Source organism: Typha latifolia, chromosome 2, assembly GCF_019914945.1.
Source record: "Typha latifolia isolate L0001 chromosome 2, TyphaL0001v2, whole genome shotgun sequence".
In the NCBI taxonomy this organism is placed as follows: Eukaryota; Viridiplantae; Streptophyta; class Magnoliopsida; order Poales; family Typhaceae; genus Typha; species Typha latifolia.
This window is the reverse complement of record NC_133087.1, coordinates 9,399,856-9,420,055: the sequence shown is the minus strand read 5'-3', so window position 1 is coordinate 9,420,055 and position 20,200 is coordinate 9,399,856. Positions and strand designations below refer to the sequence as shown.

Sequence of the window (20,200 nt, the reverse complement as noted above, 5' to 3'; positions counted from 1 at the left end):
AATTTATAGATGCTCACTCTAGGGACCCATCAACTAAGTTAAAAACCCCTAACAAACCAACAATTTTCATCGCGGTGCGTTCAAATGCGAAATTACAATTCTCTGTCGTTGCAAACGTGTGTAGGCATTTAAATGCGCAAATCACGTTCTCTATTTTTATGAATGCGTGCAGGCGTTCGTATGGCTCGTTCGAATGCAGTCCCTATGTTTGAACGCTCCCCGATAAATTTTTTTTTATTTCTTCAAACAAAAATCAACTAGATAAATAGGCTCATCCCAATAAACCCAATGTCGAGAGTAGACCAATATGGACCGAATTGTATCAAATGCTAATCTTATTAGCGTTTTTGTTAAAACACTTTAGATAATGTTCTATATCCCTTAGCCTAGGAAGCTCTTTACTTAGAAAAACACTTACAGATAGGTATTTTACTAGTGTTTTTATTGGGGCTACTTAACATAGACCCTTTTTGGTATTTAAGTTTTGGAGTGATTTATTTTGGTAAATAAGTTTAAAAATAGAATTAGTTTGGTCAAAAACTCGCAATTTCCTCGTCTGAACCTTGAGGAAGGTTCGTTTTGATGGGACTGGAATGATAGGATACAACCACCTTCAGGGTGGTTGTCGAGGGATCCGCAATCAGCGAGAGAGTTCGACATGGATCCAGCAAGGACACGGCAACCTAGAGAGTAGAGAGGAAGAATAATTTCGGCTTATTATTTCCTAAACCCAAGCTTGGGTTTTATAGCCTTACAATCCTACCACTAATTAAGAGATAAACTATTCAGATCTAAGCAATCCTAAACAAGATAAAAGTTGGAAAACTAATTAAGAGATAAACTAATCTAAACAAGATAAAATCCCCAAGATAAACTAATCTAAACTAATCTAAACAAGGTAAAAATACAATCTCCTAGTCTCTAGCTTCAAGGAACAGATAGGGTCCAGAACCGATCAGATTATCAAAATGGTGGAAATAATATGGAGATGAAGGATCAACAATGACTGCTTATGCAGCTCCAATCGCTGCATGTGGGAATAAGATTGATAAAAAAGGAGACTTCGTAATGATGAAGAAAATATATAATTTTGATTGGATTCATATTGATATCTTATTCATTAGAGATGGGGTATATGTGTGGACAACGAATCCTTAGTGGTGATCCCACAATAAATGGGATTACTCATACATGAAGTTATAAATAACAACTTGAGCTTGTTCCAACTAATCTGTTGGTTCGTTGGTGATCCCCTGATTTGGTTGTGATCCTATGAACCAGTCATTTTGGTGTACATGCTATAGCTCTGATGAACAGAGACATTATGGTAAGTAACACATGATATGCCAAATTCCCGAACCAGAAATGTTTCTGAAAGTTAAAAATACAATTTCATTGTATATGAAAATGGGGACCGGAAGAAGTTTCAGTAACTTTAAATAAATAGGCTCCAAGTGATGTTATAAATCTAGCCTACTCTATGAGACAGTTGACATGGAAATTTCAAGCGGTAAACCCGGTGTGGGCTCCAAGACGAGTGCATCAGGGAGCTCTCTTGACAACATTTCCTGCATCATGACAGTTGCAATATAAACTATTAAGCAAAACAGTTAACATTACTTAAGAGTCTTCTCAGTAAAAGCAAAATACCACTGTAAAAGTATTGATACTGATTAAACATGGTGTGCTTCTAGAAATTTCAAGATAGTAAAATACACAAAATGCATGACCAAATCCATAATTAAAGTAAACACACATGCACAAAATAAAGTTGCATTTAGAGGTACGAAACATGCCTTATATTCATGGTTCACCACACACCTTCGGAGTTACAATAGCTTATAGTCACTGAATGTTTTTTTTTTAAATTTTTAATGCTCAAGGAGACAAGAACATATGTATAACTGTGAGGTTCTGCAATTGTTCTTGTTATTTTTGTTGGTTTTATCGATGATTTGGTAGTAACAGAAGTAACACAGACAGATAATCCAGTGCATGCATGTGAACTTACTTGCAAAAAATCACGAATTCTGTTTAGCAAGGATTGCCTTGCCATTGAGACGTGCCGGCCACTGGTTGGCACGATACGACATTGTGCAGAGAAGAAAGACAAGAAAAGGAAAGTACAGAGGAGAAAGAGAACAAAGAGAGGAGAGGAGAGGAGAGAGAGAGAAAGGAGAGAGTAACCTATTGAATCCTTACTGCTGCTTCTCCATCTCAATTATTGCTGTTGCCACTGTCACCGCCCTCCCATCTTAGGGTTTCACAGCCGCAAAGAGAGGGCAAAGAAGAAGAAGACAATAGTGTTTAATAATGGATCCTAAAATATATTAATAGATCCTGACTTAAGTGATAATAGATCTGAGTCATTTAACTTATATTAGAGGATTCAAATTTAAGTGATAATTGATAGTAACTTATAATAATGGATTGCATCCACTATCCAATATTCATTAAACTTTTCCATCCTCTCGTTCCCCGATCTAAAAGAAAAAAAGAAAAAGAAAAAACCTAGCAATGACAATGGCACCTCCTTCTCCCCGCTCGATGACAAAACTCCCTAGCTCCTACATGGGACTTCAAAAACTCTTGTAAACATTTTCTCACTCATAGGAAGGGTTTTAAGCCTTCTCAGGGGTACCATTAGCACACCTTGTGCCATGTGCCGATGGTATATCAGCTTGGTAAGTGCTTGTTGACCCGGCAATCCTTATATGGAGATCCCCTTATTTTCTATGTAGAGAAGCATAACCAAAATTGTTGGCAAAGGTTGTGTAAGATCATTTGAATATTAAATAACACAATTTCATCATTCTCTATGCCTATGGGTTTCCCCTCAAAAAACCAAAAAAAAGGGTCCTGAAGTAATACTAGACTATTAGTCTAATTTCAGAGGAGAAGATTGCATTCAGTGCCTCAAATTCAAGATGAAACTAATATAGTGGCGATCAAGTGAAAGCATTGACGTAATTATTCAACTATAATTTTGTGCCAACTGCTGAAGGCAAACTGAAAACAAAGATTCTGAAAGGAACAGCTTAGGGAAGGTCCAGAGGTTGATTAGACTATTCTACTAGCTCCTCGATCTTTCACATCAGAAATTGATTTGTTTTACATACTTTATATGAGCATACCTTATGTAAGGAAGGGAGGAACCTGTTCAAGAAAATCTATCGCTATGTAATAGTCTCAAATATACATCAGACAATTAGGACATGTATATTCTTCAGCTTTTATTTGTTTAGGATAGACAAAGAGTCAGAATGTCTATATAAAAATCCCTAATCTTTCTTATGACAAATCCCTCAATAAAAAGCTTAATAAATGGTTAGATGATACGATTCGGGCTTCACTGATGTCGTCTCGAGCATGGATACACTTTAGGGGTGTTTATTATTCTTGTTTTAGTGTTTAATTTGTTGAAAAATAAGTTTTCTATATGTTGTGTTCGAACATGGGTGGAGTGCGTTCAAACGCGCTTGCGAATGCCTACATCAGGTTTGCAAATACAGAGAGTGCAAAATGTGCGTTCGAATGCGGTTGTGAACGCCTGCATCACGTTTGTACATACAGAGAACACAAATTATGCATTCGAACGCGATCGGCGAAAATCTACTGTTTTAGGGCTAATAATTGTCATTTTTGAATTGTTTAATTAGCCTCTAAAAGTGTGGATGGCAATCATGGAATTATTATTGAATAAATTGAGTTTTGCCCTTGCCTCCTTCGTCTTCTTCTCTCTCGTTCTCTTATTCCTCGGCGATGCCGCTTCTAACCCCCCTTGACCGGCTACTCACACTAGTCCCTTAGGGGGGCGGTGGCCCACTCCTCCCCCTTCTTCCAATCTACCACTTTACCCTAACTCCTACCATCACCATAACCCTTCCACCTCCACGTATTCACCGGTGCCACCCCATTACCGCTAGTCTATTACTAACCATCATCACCTAGGATTTCGTGCCTCCATCCACGGATCCAAAGGACTCCCTGACGTTTGTCTACTAATCGGACGATATCTCGAGATCCCACCGTCCGATTCGCTGAACTAGATTTGTTAGAAAGCTCTTTTCCGGGGCTACAACATATCAAAATTTTACGTCGATCCGATGGCTACATCTTTCGGGATCTATTTCCAAAGTTCCGTGTCAGATCTTATCCAGATCTGAAAATCGAGATAGATCGAGCCTTGGCATAAAGGGAGACTGTATCATTAGAGAAATAACAAAATTTATTGATGGTAGAGGCCTAAAAACATGTATTGACATTAGTATCAAGGTTTTAAAAGATTCTAAGTAGTAGACAACTTGACAAGGGTTTATGTAAGACCTAGCAATAAGCAGGTGCCTAAGCAGTTGCCTAGAATTCAAGAAGCTTAAAAAGATACAAATAAAATAAGTCATAGTTAGTGAAAGTTCAAATTAGTACAGACAATCTAAAATATAAATAAATACATTCCTGTCAAGAACCATATTAAGCCATTAGAATCCACCAATTGACCAACATCTATAATGATTTGGAATTTGAAAGTCAACCTATATATTAAAACATGATATGAGATACTAAGATGATCACCTAGGCAGGACCTAAAGCAAAGCCTAATTATATTCTGTCTAAGACCCATTCCTAGGCAGCAATATGGTGGAAGTTTTTTCTTTTCCAAACAATGATTAGTAGTAAGAATCTGTCCATATGAAAAAGGAAAAAAGGATGTCATTTCTCATGATTCCCATTCTTAAGCAGGACAGTTTACAAAATATCCACTCTCATGATTCTAGCCTGTAAGCATAGGTGTTGAAGACTGGGTGCCATCTTAATTGATAGATCAACTCAGTTTGCTAATAATAGCAGAGATTATATTACTAATAGTAAGGTTCGAGATCAGCTGGGGTATCGGCCGTTTCAGCCGATCCTAACTGAAACGGGTGGGAACGAGTCAGATTCGACTCGGATCCAACTCAGGGGCCTACCCACCTGCCTCCCCCTCTCTCTCTCTCTCTCTCTCTCTCTCTCTCTCTCACTCTCAAACCAGCGACCAAGTAGATCTCCGGCGACGTTCTCCGACGAAGATCCGACGACCTCAACCTCCGACAACCTCGGATGAGTTTTTTTTAGTTTCTAATTCCTCTCTTTCTCCTTTTTTTTCAAGTGTTGTTGCGCACCTACTGCTGCTGTTGTGCTGAAGCACCACCCTCCCTGCTGTTGGTGTTGCTGCTGCGCACCTTGATACGATTCAGACTTCATGGATGTCGTCTCGAGTATGGATACACTTTAGAGGTGTCTTTTATTTTTGTTTTAGTGTTTATTTCATAGAAAAATAAGTTTTTTGTATGTTGCGTTCGAACGCGGATGGAGTGCGCTCGAACGCGCTTGTGAACGCCTGCATTAGGTTTGCAAAAATAGAGAACGCGAAATGTGTATTCGAATGCGATCTGGCGCGTTCGAACGCACTTGTGAACGCCTGCATCAGGTTCGCAAATACAGAGAATACAAAATATGCATTTGAACGCGATCGGGCGCATTTGAACGCAGTCGGCGAAAATCTATTATTTGAGGGTTAATAATTGCCATTTTTGAATTGTTTGGTTAGCTTCTAAAGGTGTGGATGGCAACCATGAATCATTATTGAATGAATTGAGTTTTGCCTTATCTCCTTTGTCTTCTTCTCTCCCGTTCTCTCGTTCCCTGGCGTTGCTGCTTCTAGCCTCCCTCGACCGGCCAATTACCCTAGTCCCTTAGTGGCGGCACACTCCTCTTTCTTCCAATCTATCTATCACTTTGCCCTAACCCTTCCATCACTCATAACCCTTCCATCTCCATGTACTCACCGGTGCCACCCATTAATGCCGGTTCACCAACCTTCACCAACACCAAGGATCTCGTGCCTCTATCCACGAATCTTAAGACGGACTCCCTAATGTTCGTCCACTAATCAGACAATATCTCGAGATCCCACCGTCCGATTCGCTTGAAATTTGATTTGTCGAAAAGCTCTTTTCCAGGGCTACAACATTTCACGTCAATTCGATGGCTGAATCTTTCGGGATCTATTTTTAAAGTTCTATGCCAGATCCTGTCCAGATCTGAAAATCGAAATAGATCGAGCCTTGGCCAAAAGGAGAGATCGTATCAAGCTGGTATCAGAGCTCCTTAACCTGAGGGGAGATCGTATCATCATATCTTTTCTATTCCCTTCCATCATATTTCATATACCATTCATAGCCATTCCATCTCCACCATTCATCTTTAATCCTCCATAATCATCCACCATATCCAAGAAGCGACGGTCGGATTTGATACGTTCTACAGACACCCCGATCCGTGATCGTATCACACCTGCAATAGCAGCATTTGAGCAGTAGTAGCAGCTGGTGCTGCTATGGTGAAGCAGCAGGACCTACTACTGCCGAGAACCTGAGAGGTTGAGATAGGCAGAGGGGTAGAAACTGAAAACTAAAATGAAGTAAAGAAAAAAATAAAAAATAAAAATTGAGAGGGTTTATTTTTTTAGATTTTAAATTATTTTAGATTTTATTTTGATTTTTGTTTATGTTTTTTAGTTACAGAGTTAAAATATCAATTGCTCTAAAAGAGAAGTCATATGATACTGATGGTGGCAATATTGCAGCACTATTGGGCAAAATAAAATGAGTTGTAGTGTCAGCCGTTTGAAAGAATATTTAGCTGAAAGACAAGGAAATGTAGCAGCTTGCACTCGAGTGTTCTGGAAGTTAGAAAATAGATGTTGGCTCATTTAATTGGCAAAAAGAAGAATAAACAATCTACACAAGAGAGAGTTAACGGTTCATAAAGAATTGATATATAATCCTATACACATTGATAATGATAACAGTGAGCAGAGAGTGGGGAGGATGAGGAGAGCAATAAAAGAGAGAAAAAAATATGCATAGAGAGGAGAAAGAGATGAGAAAAAGCTGGTGGTAACTTTCAGAGATCTAAATCAGTTAATTTACAGGGAGAGAGAGAATATAAGGGCTGCAGTTCTACCCTTAAGTCTCTTGGTGTTACAGCAGAGTCTGAAAATATTAAACCAATGGATACATATCTTCAGAAAAAGAGATCGTACAAAAACTTTCACCAAGACAACTCTTAAAGGAATTAAAAATGCAAAAAAACACATTGGTAAGGCTATCTCTAAATTTTTCTTTTTCAACCATAACCCTTTCAATGTAGCTGATAATTTTTATTATCATACTATGGTGGATGCTATACAATCAGTAGGGCCTAGTGTTCAGCCTCCTAATTCAAATGATATTACTACTAAATATCTTGACTTAGAGGTAGATAAGCTTCACACTTATATTGAGACATTTAAACAACATTGGGATGAATTTGGTTGTACACTGATATGTGATGAGTGAAGTACACAAAATAGAAGAAAATATAATTAATTTCTTACTATACTCATGCATGGAGATAATATTTATGAAGTCTGTAGATGCTACTGCTTATTTCAAAAATACAGATTATATTTTTCAATTGATAAATAAGGCAGTACAAGAAATTGGTGAAAAAAGAGTAGTTCAAGTAGTTACTGATAATAGGGCCAATTATAAAGTTGCTGAAAATTTACTTATGATAAAAAAATATCATTTATATTGAATGTCATGTGCTGCACATTTTATGATCTAATGTTAGAGGATATTGCAAAAGAACCTAAAATTGACATAGTCATAAATGAAGGTCAGAGGTTGACAAATTTTATATATAACCATGCTTGTGTTCTTAATTTACTTAGGCAGATGACTAGTGGTAGGGAGAATATCAGACTCGGCTTCACTAGATTTGCCACTCATTTTTAGCCTTGGAGAACATCATGCGCCACAAGGATGATATTATGCGGATGTTTATATCATAGAAGTGATTTATAAAAATTAAGAATATAAAACCTAAAGATAAATCTTTAAGTGAAACTTTAAAAAATATAGCTCTTGGAAATGTGCATTTTGGGATAATATTATAATTGCCACCGTTGAATTTGAGCCTTTTGTCAAAGTATTACGACTTATAGATAGTGATGACAAATCTGAGATGAGTTTCTTATATGAAGCAATAGATATAACAAAAGAATCAATCAAAAATAATGTGGGCTAAAGTTATAGAAAGTGGTGGAAAATGATTGATTCTAGATGGAATAGACAACTACATAGAAATATACACGCTGCTAGTAGATATGCTTTTAAGTTTTAATTTACTAATTTACTTTTATTTATGAATATTTAAAAATTTGAATGCTTACAAATTTTAAATTTTTACGGAGTATTTTCTTAATTTAAGATTTCAATTCTCTACAAAGTCTTATTAGGAATTAGAAAGATAATCAGCAAGCTTGAGCCCGATATTCATAAACAAATCCTTTGCAATAAAGAAGTGAGTTATGATTCAATTAAATAATTTGATTATTAATTGTTTTAAGTTTTAACTTTCAATATAATCAGTATGCAATAATATATTTCTAATTTCAGATGGAGAGATATAGATTGAGAGCTGGACAATTCAGTTTCAGTATTGCTAAAGTTGCTGCAGCTATATCTTATAACGCTTTAGCTGAATGGTAGTCTATCTATGGATGGAAGGATGCACCAAATTTGATACTAATAGCAAAGAAGATTTTAAGTCAAACTGTGTCTTTATTACAGTATGAAAGAAATTGAACTACTTCCTCCTTAATCTACATAAAAACACGCAACCGATTAACAATGGAAAGATTAGAGAAATTAGTTTCTTGTCATTATAATATGAGATTCATATTATGAACTGATATTGGTTTAAATCATGTTTTTGATGAAAAAGACCCCTTGACTCCAAAGATCAGAGAAATAAAGGATAGGTTATTACTCACATTGTTAGATAAGATATTAGGGGAGACCACAACGAAGGTAGAGATTGGTACGAGTCATTCAGTAGCGAGAGATAGTATACCTACCAGTACCAGTCATAATCCTGATGATACACCTAGTGGTGAGATTGTCCCATCTACATTTGTTGAGAAAAGTCAATAAGACATAAGGATTGAAGACAAAGAAACTGAGGATGTATATACCTATCAACAACATCGTAATAAGAATGTTGCTTCCTATGATTATGGTACATTGAGTATTTATTATTTGGAGCCATGACAAGATTCATATGCTAGTTATTATCCTTAGAATCCGTAGTATTCTCAGACACAATCAAAATGCTGGTTATTATCCTCCTCAAATACAAGTCACACAACAAGATCTATACAGTATGATTAGTATGATGGAATCACTTTTTGGAGCATCAAATCTCAAACATCATTATTATAATAATTATGAGGATGAAGATCATAGAAATTTATAAAAACCAGCTCAGTATTTATCAAAATTTTAAATTTTGAGTAAGTTAATACATTTTAAAATTTTTAAACTTCATATGTGAGTAATTTTTATTTTCTTATTTTTTTGTCATGTTTTCTAAATTTTTAGAAATTCTTCTACATTTTTAAATAATATTTAGAATTTTATGTAATTAAAAGATAGTCTGATCCAATACGAACGGCCGGTACATATCGTTTTTCTGGATGGCCGATACCGATCCTAATCCCGATACTAGAAACCTTGATTGATAAGACCGTTTATTATATTATCTTCTAGTACTAAATAATCAAATTAATTATTATTTAACAATCTTTTCTGCATCCTAACTCCTGATATCTTTGCTTCCTTTCTCCTGTCAATTGGAAAGGTGGGTTACTTGTTTGAATCTGAAAAATGTAGTATCCATGCAACTCTAGAAGCATAGACATCCATGGGAGGTGCAATCATGATACTTTATAAGGCCCCGTACTGCTTTGAAAGAAATACTTTATTTTCATTTCCACATTTCATCACTAGAGAAAGAAACTGTTGTAAAACATATATTCTACAAAAAACAAAAAATGATCATAAAGTACCAGAACTATAATTACAGAAGCGAGGATAGAACTTTTGCAGTAGTGTTTCCTCTCACTACTTAACATGATATCAAAAGGAACAAAGTAACAACATTATACACCATTAAGTCTTTTAGCATTACTTTTAGTAATGAATTGCTTCAAACTAGGAGATGATAAAAATTCCTGCTCAATGATAAGATGGTCCTAACAATCTGTCCATTAATGGCATGGGCACGTTTCCTAACCAGCTTTCATGGCACTTCATATAGACAATGATATTGCCATCTATGCTTTTCAGTAATTTAAAACTATGGTCTTGTTGATTTGAAAAATAATAATGTTACTTAGCATAATGAGAAAGTTAATGTTTAAGGTTGGTTAATAAGTAATATAAAGTTGTGGAGCGCACACCCTTCACCCTCTCCCTCACCAGCATGTGACGACAGCCGCAAGTATTTCGGCCGAATCCAAATCTAATTTAGATTTGAATTTTTCTCTATAAATTAAACCCTAAGTCCTCACTCCCTTTTTTACCCCAGCCCCCTTCCCTCTTTTCATCTCCTCCTCCTCCTTCTTCATCGGAGTCTTCGTCGTGGAATCGAACCGCCTGAGCAATCGGAGACCACCACGCGACTTGTCTCCTACCCATCAAATTTAATTTGAGTTTGACAGGGTAGATTAGAAATACCTAAATTTGATGCGGATCGACAAGCGGCTTTGAGTGGCTGACACTCGTGAAGAGCTCCAGGTCGTTGGCCTCGTGCCATGGTTGCCTTCAGGGAGAGCTCTCATGGCTTAGATCACCACCGACCATGAGATAAGGTTGTTGGTCGGCGGCGGCGGCTTCTTCTCCACCTTATGTGGTTGGCGTAGCCGCAATAGTGGCAGGAAGCTTAGGGTATGGCCAGTGGACCGCCGACGGCGGCAGTCGCCAGTGGACTCTCTCTTTATCTCTCTTTCTTTCTCTTTTTCTCTTCCTCGCATCAACCTCCTCGAGGAAGAAGGGTTGGGTCGGGCTCGAGTTAAACCGAGCCAACCTTTCTCCTTTTTTTAGTTGCAGGTTTCAATTGGATTTCGGATCTAAGACTCGACCCGAACTAAATTAAAATTTATGTTGTTTCCTCATCATTTAAAGGTCATACTTATTTAAAGGTGGTGATTTTTAGCATGTGGATTAGAATTTTCAGGTAAGTGGTTTACTCACATATTTATTTATATTGTATTTTGTACTTTTTATTAGACTACGTATTTCTTTGTGCGCAAATTTTATTTATTATAATTCTGTACGCAAAATATATAATTCAGTGTATCGCTATACTTCGCGCAAATTATAAATTTTAGTGGAAAAAAGTATAATTGGTATTTAGTATGACTTAGAAAATAGTCCCGATATAGATCGCTTGCAACTTTGGGTGGCGACCCAAGTCTAACTAGAAGTCCAGGGGAAAATCCTATTACAAATCACTACAATAATTTTTTTACGTGACTCTGACAGAGTTGAGAAATAGTCCCAAGATAAATCAAAAGACTTCCTGAGGTGACTCTAATCTCTCTTGACGGCTAGTGAAAGAGACATGGTGAGCTTATCACATGGTAACATCTCCTGATGACCCTAATCGGATCAACTATGAAAAAGACTCAAGCGTCATCTCAAGTTGACTTCTAGTTGATGTGGATCCACCGGGTATAAACCCAATTGAGACAAATGACATTATTATTATTAAGAAAAATATCAGTATGATGAAACTGAGCATGTTATGAGACATAACTTTCTATTATTATTCTTATTGTCGTTATTATTATTACTTTAAGAATATGCTTAGTAGAATTGTCATTTTAGATCGCTGAATTTGAATTTTATTTAACGTTATAAAAATTTAAATTTATTTGGCTTTTGAGTGGATTCCACTCACTGAGTTATAATTGTTGGCTTATAAATTTTTCCTTTCCAATATTTTAGATAATGGTCAGCGTAGCGACTGAGCGAGATGCATCGGGACCCCACCTCCACTTAGAACCTACCCCTTTACCTTTCCATTATTTTGGTCTTTATAATTTAGACTATTTGTTAATTCAATTTGCATAGAGACACGTTAGTGATGATATTGATTATTTTCATTACGACTGGGTTAAATTATATAAATCAAATTCTTTTCTTTTATTAATTCTTGTCATTGCGTACTTTGAAAGTATTAGTAATGCTTCGTGTATCTTAAGTATATTGAGATACATGACCGGTCATAATTCCTATCAGGAATCAAAAAAAAAAATTGGGGGGTTGAGAGAGGAGGGTGCACGTGCTCTGCACATGCAGCCCCTCCCCTCTCCTTCTCCGGCACGCGACGAGGCGCAAAAAGGATTTTATCTAATCCGAATCGGATTAGATTTGATCCTCTCTTAATCTATAAATTAAACCCTAAATTTTTTTCTCCCCTTAATCCCCTCAGCCCCCTCTCCCTTCTCTCTTCTTCCTCTCCTTCATTTTCTTTTTTTCTCACCGTCGGAGTCGTCGTTGTGGAATTGGATTGCTGGAGCGCCACCGGAGCAATCAAAGACCACCATACGACTCGTTGGTAAGCCCTCTTCCACCCATAAATTTTAATTAAAGTTTAATAGAGTAAATTAGAAATAACTAAATTGGGGATTTCAGCTTCGCCAACAACTCTCGCCGGCCGACGGCTTCGAGCTGCTGTTGCTCGTGCTCGAGAACTCCAAGCCGTTGGTCTTGCGCCATGGTTGCCTTCTGGAAGAGCTCTCGTGGCTCCAGTCGTCATCGGCGTTGACCGTCGATAACGGGTTCTCCTCCACCTCGTGAGGACAACGAAGTAGAAAGAGAGAGAGAGAGAAAGAGAGAGAGAGAGAGAGAAAGAGAGAGAGAGAAAGAGAGAGAGAGAAAGAGAGAAAGAGAGAGAGAAAGAAAGAGAGAGAGAGAGAAAGAGAGAGAGAGAGAGAGAGCCGGTCGTGAACCGCCGCCGGCAGGGTCGCTGGCGGCCATTCTCTCCCTCAATCCTTCTCTTCCTTGCGTCGGTGGCGGGAAGAGAAGGCTGTGGGTGGGGCTCGGGTTTAACCCGAGCCAACCCTTTTCTATTTAGTTTCGGGTTCAGGTTCGGGTTGGATTTTGAATCCAAAGACCCGACCCGAACCGAACCATTTATGTGGGTGGGCTGCAGGTTAGCCCGTAGCCCAATCCACTTAGTTTTAGGCTGGGCTCGGCCTAACCCGATTAATTAAATTTCTTTTTGGAATGGGCCGGGCCAGCAGTAGCCCAGCCCAATCCAATTAAATTTCTGTTGCATGTGATTCTCACGTATATACAATATATTAGTGGATATGCATACCCCTGTTATAATGCACAAATTAAACATCTAATTCTAAATAGTAACACTTGCTATTGACTGATTAAGAATGACTGACTTTTTACATGCATGCTCTTGTCAATAGAAACATAGCACCCCATGCACTTATACACAAGCTCATCATACAGCTCGTGAGGAAAATAACCCTAACTTCCATTGGGACAACAACCCTCATTATACCCTTGTAATTTCGAGTGTTTCAGTTGGAAAGGCATTGATAAATTTTATTTATTATTATTATTAAAAAGAAGTTGGTGTGGTATATGTGTTGTAGCCAGCAATGGGGTCTGTCTGCAGAAAGGAAATCTTATCAAGAGAGACTGCTTAACTCTCTAATCAAAATTGGCATCAGATGAAGATGAGATAACATAAAAACTTCATGGCTTATTCAAAGCCAATATTCTGACCTCCGAACTTGAGGAAAATGGTTTTTTCCTTAACCTCAACATGGACTCTTGTATCTATGATGGGGTTGAAGCTCGTGCAAGGATACAATGGACCTCCATCCTCATCTATCTTTGAATATCAGGTGCAAAGATCTTCTGACCTTCGGAATTGAGGGGGTTGTGTAGATCAGATTTTTTTCAGATATATTAGCAACTTTCTTGATGGGGTTCCCTCATCTAAAGGTTTGGAGTTTGATACATCTGGTGCTTTTGTCAGTTTCGACAACCATATTATGTAAAATTAGGCATGCATATCATTTAATTCAGCTATGCATGTGACTCTATTATACACGTAGTATGGTACAACTGTACAACCTTCGCTGTAAGTTTATTCTTTTCTGAATCTAACTAACGATGTTAAATATAGAATGTAATATCCACATATTAAGTGAAGTAATAGATTAATCAAATACTTATTCAAGAATAAGGTAAACAAAAAGCTAACCTTGAATGATTCCAGCGTACCCTCATTATAAAGAATAGCTGAGAGAATTCCTTTGGTGTCTAAATCACCATTTTTCATGGGAACAATATACCTAAATCAATGTATCATAATGCTAAGTTAATCATCAGTAGGATGCCTCAATCATAAGTTAACAATAAAGAAAATAGTTGTACTTGGATTGCAGTAACTTTGCTAGCTGAACGGCATCCTCTTGTCCAGATACCAAAGTGAATGAAGGAAGCAATTGTTTTGTCACTGGTGTAATGATTATGTCTGCCCGATACTTCTCTAGAAAGGATTGGTTATATACACAATGTGGTTCATAGTATAGAGATAGATGACTTTCTCCATAGTTAATGATGTAGCTGCCAAGAGATATTTGAATGATTCAGTTATTACATACAAATGGAATAATCCAAAATAAGAGTCCACAGAAGGGAACCATAAGCGAGATTGTCCTTTCTTGCAGTTAACAGAATAAATCATTTACCCGTTTTCTGGCCTCTGCCACGGAGGCCCGAGTATAGGACCAGCAGTAGCACAGATGTTGACCTTCATACCATTTTTACCTTCCACATCAGTATTTTGACCAGGTTCTAAATAGGTAACCTGCAAGGAGTATAATCTGATCAAGTATCAGAACTAAATATTCCTTAACCTACATCAGGCAACATCTGAATAGGAAAGTGAAGGTTTCCTTTCCTGACACAGTACTTTCCTAAAAGGAGGACTAAATCAATATGCAGGCAACAAATATAAATTTGTTAACATCTATGATAAAATCACAATATCAAAAGGACCACATAATTGTATTCTTCTTCAGAAAGAAGACAAATAGGGGACAGACAGCTCAACATACTGAAATCTTGGTTGGTCCAGGTCATCATGAAAGTAGTTTTTGTTCCTTCCATGGACAATTAACCTACAGAATAGCTGAGTAAAATGATGGAAACATTTTCATTCTGTCCCTATTAATGAAGTGTAAAAAAGGACATGAACCCATTAGAAAAGGGAAAGAATGAAATATCCAAAAACAAGTTAAAAGAAACCATTTTCATATCTTGAAGCCTACAAAACAATGTAGAAGAAGTCAAAACATCCAATATATAAGAGCACAAAAGAATAAAGCTGCGGCCACTTTAATTAATTCATATTCTATCATAAAAAGATTAAGATTTTATAAACTGTCACCTAGCTTTTGTTCTGATATCTTTCCAATGAAGTAGAAAAGAATGAGATAGAGAACCATCCCTTGTCCTTAGTATCACAAATGAGTAAAGTCTGGCAAGGAGTAAAGGTTTTTTTTTCATATTTTGTTATTTATCTGGATATTTTATATTTTTGTAAGTTTGTACCTGAGCCAAAACACTTTAAGTTGCATCCAAATCAGCAACAAATACAAAAGTACATTAAGGACAGATGACCAAAAAAATAAAAATAACCTAATTAGCTAATTCTTACTAAATTTGCTCAAGTACGACTCGATGACTAATTGTCGACTTTATAATCCAAAATCTGCCATGAGTGTTTATGGTCTTATTGTCCTTTACCATTATGATCCTATTATTTGGCCTTGCATAGAATTTATTGTTAGTACAATTTTACATAGTGGCATGTTCGTGGGCACAAAATATTTGTAAAATATTATACAATCTAGAATTAAAGAAAAACAATCTAGAATTAATGATATGTTAGCAGGGCTGGGTGCACACCTGACAAGTCAGGTGCACACCTGAGTGGAAGGACAGCAGAAGGATAGCCTAAAACTTGTTCAAGCTTGGTGTTTCCTTTTGAGATTCTCCTAGTATGAATTATGGAGGTTCTTCCACACTAATTTAAAAGATCCAAAGGCTGAACAAAAGATCCATCCTTCTGAGTATCCCTCACCTAAAAGCACTTCAACTTTCTATCACTGCATGAGGAGTTATTTGTCTTCTTTGAAAAATCTCTTGAAGCACTTGGAGGAGCTGATTTGAATCATTATCAAATATCCATCCATAGAGAATTTAAGGGAATTCAAATTTCATACATAGAGAAGTCTAGGTTTCCCTCGCGGAGCTTATTTCATATCTAGTGTGAGAACCACCTACACATGTCCAAGTGTTTTTTCTTCATATGAAAATATTCAAGAGCACCAGAGGTGCTGAACCGAGTTTTTGTTGAAATTCTGGAAAAAAATGAAATTGTTTGATTGCTGAAAATTGCTGAAAATTGACTTGCAGAATTTTTGTTTGCTGGAATCTGTTTTGCTGAAATTAAAATTTGCTGAATTTTTTATATCTGAAATTACTGAATCTTTGTAAAACTGAAATTTGAATCTGTTTTGAAAATTCCAAAATCCTAAAAAGCTGAAAATTGAACTTGCTCAAGACCAAGGTTTCCAGTATCGGGATCGGGATCGGTATCGGCCGTCCAGAAAAACGATACGTATCGGCCGTATCGGCCGTTCGTATCGGATCGGACTATTTTTTAATTATATAAAATTCTAAATATTATTTAAAAATGCAGAAAAATTTAGAAAAAATGACAAAAAATAAGAAAACAAAAATTACTCACATATGAAGTCTAAAAACTTAAAAAATGTATTAACTTACTCAAAATTTAAAACTTTGTTGAATACCGAGCTAGTTCTCGTAAATTTCTATAGTCTTCATCATCATAATCACCATAAGTTTGTAAATATTGATGTCTGGGACCTGATGCTCCAAAAAGTGATTCCATCATACTAGTCATATTGTATAGATCTTGTTGTGTGACTTGCGTTTGAGGAGGATAATAACCAGCATTTGAATCTTGTGCCTGAGAATACTGAGGATACTGAGAATAATAACTAGCATATGGATCTTGTGATGGCTCCAAATAATAAATACTCGATGTACCATAATCATAGGAACCAAAATGCATCTCATGACGATGTCGCTGATATGTATATATATCCTCAGTTTCTTTGTCTTCACTCCTTATGCCTCCTTGACTTTCCTCAACAAATGTAGATGGAACGATCTCACCACCATATGTATCATCAGGACTATGACTAGTACTAGTAGGTATACTATCTCTCGTTGCTAAATGACTCGTACCAGCCTCTGCCCTCGTCGTGGTCTCTCCCAATATTTTATCTAACCATGGGTTATCTCTGTCATCTAATAACCTGTCCTCCATTTCTCTGATCCATGGAGTCAAGGGGTCTTCTTCATCAAAAACATGATTTAAATTAATCAGTTGTTCATTTTCTGCCTTTCTTATTAAATTTTTCTCCCTCAATCTCATATTATAATGACAAAAAACTAACTTCTCCAATCTTTCCATTGTCAATCGGTTGCGTGTTTTTGTGTGGATTAAGGAAAAAGTAGTCCAATTTCTTTCACACTGTGATGAAGACACAGTTTGACTTAAAATCTTCTTTGCTATTGGCGTCAAATTTGATGCCTCCTCCCATCCATAAATAGACCACTATTCAGCTGGAGTGTTATGAGATATAGCTGCAGCAACTTTAGCAGTACTGAATTGCCCAGCTCTCAATCTATATCTCTCCATCTGAAATCAGAAATATATTATTAGCTTATTGATTATATTGAAAGTTAAAACTTGAAACAAATAATAATAAAATTATTTAATTGAATCATAACTCACTTCTTTATCGCATAGGATTTTGTTTATGAATATCGGGCTCAAGCTTGCTGATTACCTTTCTAACCTCCAACAAAACTTCACTAGCACGCAAAGGTGTGCCACTAGCATGTAAGGGGGTGCCAGTCGGCATATCTTGTGTCGATAGTAGCACGGCACGGTCATCGTTGCTAGCTGCGTGTATATCTCTATGTAGTTATTTGTGCCAACTAGAGTCAATTAACTTTCACCGCTTTCTATAATTTTTATCTACATTTTTTTTTATTAACTCATTTGCTATGTCTATAGCCTTATATATGAAACTCATCTCAAACATGTAATCATTATCTTAGATTTTTATGAAGATTTTGGACTACATTAGCTATTGGATTAGGAGGATGATCACGAGAATTATTCGGTCTCAAGAAATGATCCAATATGACCAGCGGTTCTTGTTCAGAAGGATGAGACTAATGATTGAAGCATTATGAATGGGAAGGAAATATAAGTGAAGCATATAAATGGAGGAAGGAAATGGAGTCATTGTTGAAATGTAAGTGAAGCATATGAATGGAGAAAGGAAATGTAAGTGATGCTGTAGATGATAAAACGTAACTAGGGCCGAGGATATGATGTGATCAATGATGGAGGTTGACCGTAGGGTGGAGGTGATGATGTGATACAGATCCGGATGCGATAGATGCTTGAAAGTTATAATTGATCTACAGCTGTGGTAGCGAGCAAAGACAAAAACTGTATGGATGGTAGACACAGGTAAAGAAAGGTAAATGTTTCTTCAATTAACAAGATAAAAGTGAGAGACTTTGGATGCTCGGCTTACATTTCCAAATAGCGGATTCAAGATGGATTCCGCATTCGGAGTAGCAATAACTGGCAGGTCGGGCATCCTTCTGGAGAGCGGAGTCAGAGTCTTCACATGGCAATGATCATCAAGACTCTGAGTAATTAGCAAACAATCGAGCTCGGGAAGGTCATCCAGCTGCCAAGAACATCATCTAGTCACTCTCTTAGAACAAAGGACACTTTTTCCACAACAATAACTCAATTGATTACCTTAAAATTCCGCAACACCTTCTTGGCACCGTCGAATAGCCACGGCAACCCGAAATCCAAATTACCCACAAGGATGGGATCCACCAAGATTTGGAGCCCGCTCAAATCCCACAACCAGCTATTTACCTGCAAAGAAAGAAAGGGTGGTACTACCATCAAATTTCTCACCTTTTAGAACCATGGATCCCAAGAGATGAAGTGGATAACGAAGGAAACCTCGAGATAAGTGAGCTTTATCGGTTTAGAAGCCCCGGAAACCACAGGCGAAGAAGATGAAGGGGAGGATTTGATTCTTTGCTTAGTGGAGGATCTTCCCCATGGGGTTAGACGTGGGCTAGGGCCAAGAAAGAGATTGGGGGTGGAGTTGGAAGATGAAGAAAGAGAGGAGAAAAGAAGGTTGGTGCGGCTGGGGAAAGAGGTGGAGGAAGGGAGGGCCAGCGCCATGGGGGACGGGCGGTGGATTTTAAGCTCGCCACTGTTCTGTGGTTGTTTATGTTAGTTGAAGATTTTTCCTTTCTTTTTTTTTTCTTTTCTTTTATGGAGATTGGTTAGATACGCGCTTTGACATTCTTGACCACCCAATTGAAGTTCTTTTATTAATCATGATTCATGAGCCCGTGCGTTAATCACTGGGGTTATTTCTAACTTAATTACACGTAAAATCAAATTACTAAAATTTTATAATACCGACCGTTTAAACTAAAAAACCATAAATTCTGTACTATTCTTCTTATCTTCTGGTGCTCTCAACCTCGGCCATTGCAAAATAGACCTTAAGCTCTTAACTCACCATCAATCAAAAAGCCCCCAAATTTCTCTTCTCTTCTCTCTTATTCTCCCTCTAAGTAATTTGCACCAAAAAGTCTTATAAATTTTAATTGGCAAAAATAGGCCTCCCTCTTTATCTAGTTGCAAATTCAAACTTTTTTTTTTACTGATTTAGACTAATTTACCCTTTTAATCTCGATTTGCACATTGTTAAAATTTAGAACGTACCTTTTACATAAGTGATGCATATAAATTACATAGGTGATATGTTACGACTTTGTCCATATTGGCTCCACTCGCAATATTGGGTTCATTGAGATGAGTCTATTTATCTAGTTGATTTTTGTTTGAAGAAATAAAAGGATTTTTGCCGGGGGGGTATTCGGACCACGTTCGAATGGGCCATACAAATGCCTGCACACGTTCACAAAAATAAAGAACATGATTTGTGCGTTCAAACGAGCTCAGGTTGTTCGAACGTGATCGTTCGAATGTCTACGCACGTTCGCAATGATAGAGAACTGAAATTCTGCGTTAAAACGTGATTAAGCGTGTTCGAATGCACCGAGGCATTAATTGCTGGTTT

At 37.1% G+C, this 20,200-nt stretch overlaps 1 protein-coding gene across 1 annotated transcript; it reads right to left on the bottom strand.

Moving 5' to 3' along the window:
• Positions 1-1,344: 1,344 nt before the first annotated feature.
• LOC140782896 (uncharacterized) lies at positions 1,345-19,361 on the bottom strand. Its single transcript, XM_073129750.1, has 7 exons — positions 19,063-19,361; positions 18,847-18,972; positions 18,614-18,772; positions 14,654-14,772; positions 14,337-14,528; positions 14,164-14,254; positions 1,345-1,568 (listed from the first exon to the last, which is right to left on the bottom strand). Exons 1-7 carry the CDS (start codon positions 19,288-19,290, stop codon positions 1,479-1,481), a joined length of 1,005 nt encoding a protein of 334 aa, XP_072985851.1. The 5' UTR covers positions 19,291-19,361; the 3' UTR covers positions 1,345-1,478.
• Between the last annotated feature and the right edge of the window lie 839 nt (positions 19,362-20,200).

Coding starts and splice junctions, on each gene's coding strand:
- LOC140782896 (XM_073129750.1), bottom strand. CDS start 19,290: ATGGCGCTGGCCCTCCCTTCCTCCACCTCTTTCCCCAGCCGCACCAAC. Junction 14,529..14,653: donor TGGCAGAGGCCAGAAAACGG/GTAAATGATTTA, acceptor ATCTCTTGGCAG/CTACATCATTAACTATGGAG. Junction 14,255..14,336: donor GCAAAGTTACTGCAATCCAA/GTACAACTATTT, acceptor ACATTGATTTAG/GTATATTGTTCCCATGAAAA.